Consider the following 4720-nt stretch of genomic DNA (forward strand, 5'->3'; position numbering starts at 1 on the left):
AAAGCTTGGCCAGTGTTGGCGGTGATGCTGTGTTTTCCTTCCCCGGCCGATCCGGCGGGCGCGGGCCTCAGGGTCGGGCGCGGGCACGACAATTGCTTGGGGCGCGGCGGCGGAAGCTGGCGGCGGACTCGCGGGTTGTGGATGACAGCATAAAGGGGCTGCAGCTGCGGTGGTGTGCGGTAGGCTCCCGCGGTGGCAGACAGCTAGATCTGGGCCCAACCAGCACAGGCCGAGGGCGGCGCGACCAGCGGGCGTCCGCCCCTGCCGTAGCCGCAACTGGTGGTGGTGGAGGCGCAGCGGTGGTGGCAGGTGGGCGTGCTGGTCGGGTTCTAGGCGTTCCGCCGGCTGGACGACGGCGCTATGCAGATGGGCTCCCTGGTGAGTATTCTTAGCGGTAGGCGGCGGTCCTCCTTACTGGAGGCTGGGTCTACGTCGGTGGCTATTTGCGGTTTTGCGTCGCCGCTGAGGTGGGGCGGCACAGGTGTGTGTACCGTGGGGAGATTGGCTGGAGGAATGGGCGGCCCCCGGCATACTCGGGCCACCCGTCACTAATACAGGGGTGTGCCGATCAGGATGCGTCCGCTCCCCACCTCCCACTTTCCCCAGCCGCATGTGGGTTGTCGCAGCTCCGGCGATGTTCAAGGGAGGACGTATGCCGCGGTTCGTCAGTCGAGGGTGTCCCTTTGGGACAAAGCTGATCTCTTTGGATGGTCTCGAGGGGTGTCTGTATCCTGGGCGGAGGCCCTAGCGGCGGGAGGCGTGGCGTTCGGTGGCGGAACCTGCGTCTCAGGTGCGGGCGGGCAGCCATGGCTTTATTCAAATCGACACAAACATTTAACGGTACGAAAAGTAGGTCCCGGGTTGGCCTAACCACACATGACCACCAAACCCAAGTGTTAATGGTGCTTAACGAGATTGTGAGCCTTGAATTTGAGCTCCTATACTCATGGACGGTATTACAAGCAATAAAACCTCGAGATCTTTCTATGATTTCATGCACTATGGCTCCATATATTCAGACGAAGATCCCTGGTTGATATCTTCCACAACGGACGCCACATGGATCTTTTGCACAGATAGATCATCAGCTACTGCCAAAGCCTCTTTAACAGCCATGGCTTCAAGTGTGGCCGGTCAATAATATTTCTGAAAATAATAGAAGAAGCTCCCAGAAAAACTCCTCGGCATACAACTGCCACAACTGCCACAGCTCCAAATCCTTCACTTCTCATTACAGCAGCATCAGCATTGACCTTAACACATGTCCAGCCGGCGGTGGTACCCATGCTGATGGTCTCACCATCACGTTTCAGTTTAGCAGCTTATTAGGTTTAGCAATGATCTGGGCGTCTCTCAGAAAATATGTGATGAATTTGTTTGTTGGCAGAGGACTCTCAAATATATGTTCATGGATAGCTTTTCTGCTTGCTCTCCAATTTTCCCACACCGTCACAACCATACGAGTAAAATCATCACGCGTGAGGATCGCGTGCATCATGAAAATCCAGTTTTTTGCACTCATCAGCTCTAGATGGTCGCACATGTCTTCCCCTGCGAGTGACTAGACACATCTCGCCATCCCACAATCGATCAACGCTTGCTTCCAGGCAGCACCACACAGCTCACACACAAACGTTGTTGACACATCGCGTGATCAGCAAAACCAAAGCCAATCTGCGATACAAACGTTGTTGACAAAACTTTCCCTCCGTTCCCGCCAAAAAAATAAAAACTTTCCCTCCTCTCCCCAAGCCCAGAAACCATCCACCCGCTTGGTCGGTCCGTCGGTGGTGTCTCCCGGCCCAAATCCAGCCCATCCAACCCTCCTCTCCTACTTTAAAAACGAAGCAAACCCTCCTCCACCGCCGCCGTACGTCTTCTCTTCTCCTCCACCGCCGATCCCCTTTCTCCTCTTCCCACCGACGCCAGCGCAGACGAGCTCGCGCCACCCACCTCCTGCTGAGATATGTATTGGCAGGCGTGATGGTATTCAGTTTCCAGGAGGCGTGATGGAACCACCGGAAGACGGAGAACTGGCGGCGCGTCTCCCTGCTGACGTGCTCGTCGATGTGCTCCGTCGCGTGACGGGGCCGCGCTCGCTCGCCGTGTCGCGCTGCGTGTGCAAAGCGTGGCGGGCCATCATCGACGGCGAGGGACTCCTGCGCAGGCAGCTCCCGTTCAGCGGCATCTTCATCTGCTTCAGGAGGCTATGTCTGCCCGAGTTCTTCTCGCGCCCCGCGTCCGCGGGTCAGCCTGCTATCAGCGGCAAGCTCGATTTTCTGCCCAGGGCCACTGAACTTCGCCCCCATGGCAACTGCTACATCGAGGATCACTGTAATGGACTCCTCTTGCTCCAAGGGACCTACATCGATGATCACTACGTGCTTAACCCTGCCACGCGATGGTGGAACACTCTGCCCTTATGCCTGGACAATCGTACCGGGGGAATCGTCCGTGGTGATTATTATCTGCCTTTGATCCCACGGTGTCATCCCACTACCAGGTGTTTCAGATCCCTTCTTTGCGTTGGGGTAAAGATGAGATTGACCCTTTAGAGGAGACATCCGAATGGCCTCCATCTCCACATATCTTGCATGTATTCTCTTCAAGGAGAGGCTGTTGGGAGGAGAGGCTGTTTGTTCGAGAAGGAGATGCCGCAGGAACAGTTGCAAAGGCGCGTGTGCTCTTTGAGGGCCAACAAAACTCGGTCTATTGGCGTGGATCCCTTTATGTGCATTGTCAAAAGTGATTTTGTTATGAGGTACATACCTAGACCAGTTCACATATAATTTTATTTTTAGTGTTCATTTTAATCACATATAATCCTGTGCGTTGAATTTCAATAATTTATTGCCAACCATTTAATTTTGCAGAATATCTTTGTCTGAAGATAAGTACAGTGTGATTAAGCCACCAATGGATATTGGGTGGAGCAGTTATCTAGGATTATCTGAAAAAGGTGTGTATTGTGCATCATTTGTTGAGAATACTCACATTCGGGTTTACGCCCTCACTGAATCGTGTGATCAGTTTGAGTGGATATTAAAGAACGACTATGACCTTAAGCCTGTGCAAATGTTTGATGGCCAAGTTAATGGACCCTGGATCTTAGAAGACATTAACTATGAAAAATTTCGTTCTCATCTACCAAATATCAACAAGGAAGAAGTAATTCAAGAGAAATTTGAGTGGAACTCTGATGATGACGATTTCCATGAGAACCTAGACATTGTTGAAGTGCAACATCGTCCATATTTTGAGATTGAGGTACTTGGATTTCACCCATACAAAGAGATTCTTTTTTTGAGTAGGTCAGAGGACTGTAAATTGAATGCAATGGCGTTTGCCTATCATTTGAATAGCTTCAAGGTTGAAAATTTAGGTAGCATATACCCGACAGGTCATGACTATTTCAGCTGCAGCATTCCTAATGAATCTCATGAGATTGATTCTTTTCCATACACACCATGTTGGATCGAAGAGACCCCAGAAAGAGTGAATTAATCTGTAGTAGCTCGTCTCAAACATTATCAGTTTATCGGATATGTGTTGTTTTTGTTTGGATATTTTTGGCTGTAACTTGTGCAACAAATTGTTCTTTAATTATTATGACTCCATTTTGTTATCAAGTAGCTCCTAGATTCTGTGTTTGGGGCTCGCAGATGGGTTTGCATCTCATGCGTCTAGTTTCAAGAGATCTCATTCACGTAATGTAGTCTTCTAAGCAGGAGTTTCTAGATGTACATATACTCACATTGGGTTACAGGAGTTGCATAGATTTTACCTGCTGCTAGTTGCATCTGCAATCTGATTTACAGGTTCATGCATGAGGCGATTCAACATCACATCTGAATAACATGTACATTTATTTGGAGTACCCCTGCGGCAACATTACTCATACTATCTCAAAGATAAAGAATATCATACAGTGTTGCTGACAGGATCTATTTCATACCTGTAAAAACGTAAAAATGCTTTATAATTAAGGTGTCTAACCCAGGAAAGCATATTCAGTACATAATTCTTTCCATTTGCACACTCCGCTATTTCAGGGCCTACTTGATGGCATCTTCTGCTGTTGCTAGCCAGTACACCTTGTATTGTTCCACAACTTTGATACACCATTGATTTCTCCCTCTGCCTTGTACAACTTTACTTTAGTTTCTTGGAGCTGACCTTGTTATCAAGGAATGAATTTGTCTCTCAGCTCTTAATTTTTAGTTTTTAGAGCTTCTCATCACCCTATAAAGATTTCCCCACACCATGGTAGGTAGGTGCACTCCATGAGATGGTATCAGAGGCCTTTGTGGAATTTAGCTGATGATGATAGAAATGAACCGCATCGGTTGATCCACTTGTTGGGCCACCTATTGAAGAGAGAAAACGGTGAGGAGGCGCTTAGTTGGTTTCCTGATAGACCAGTAGCTTGATCAAATGAGAGAAGTAGCACATTTTCGCTTACAGGTTCATCTACGAAAAAAGGTTCCCCCGCTTTAGATTATAAAGCAACCAACCGATCGATACAACGAGCTTGCTGGGGCCGCAGCACAAACAAGCCCAAAAGAAAAAGAAAGAAAAAGAAAGAGAAACAAATGCCGACAACGGCAGGTCGACGAAACAAAGATGGCCAGTGACCGCTGCACCCATCGGAGAAGTACCACCGCTAGAAGCGCTCCGTGGCGTCGCGTACCGAGCAGCACCTTCAGGAAGGAATGCGACG

General features: G+C 49.3%; 1 protein-coding gene across 1 annotated transcript; it reads left to right on the forward strand.

Moving 5' to 3' along the window:
• The first annotated feature begins 1880 nt into the window (after positions 1–1880).
• Positions 1881–3720, forward strand: LOC123057682 (uncharacterized). The gene is made up of 2 exons (XM_044480604.1): positions 1881–2761; positions 2874–3720. Exons 1-2 carry the CDS (start codon positions 2595–2597, stop codon positions 3502–3504), a joined length of 798 nt encoding a protein of 265 aa, XP_044336539.1. The 5' UTR covers positions 1881–2594; the 3' UTR covers positions 3505–3720.
• Positions 3721–4720: the final 1000 nt, after the last annotated feature.

Source organism: Triticum aestivum, chromosome 3A (assembly GCF_018294505.1).
Source record: "Triticum aestivum cultivar Chinese Spring chromosome 3A, IWGSC CS RefSeq v2.1, whole genome shotgun sequence".
Classification (NCBI taxonomy): domain Eukaryota; kingdom Viridiplantae; phylum Streptophyta; class Magnoliopsida; order Poales; family Poaceae; genus Triticum; species Triticum aestivum.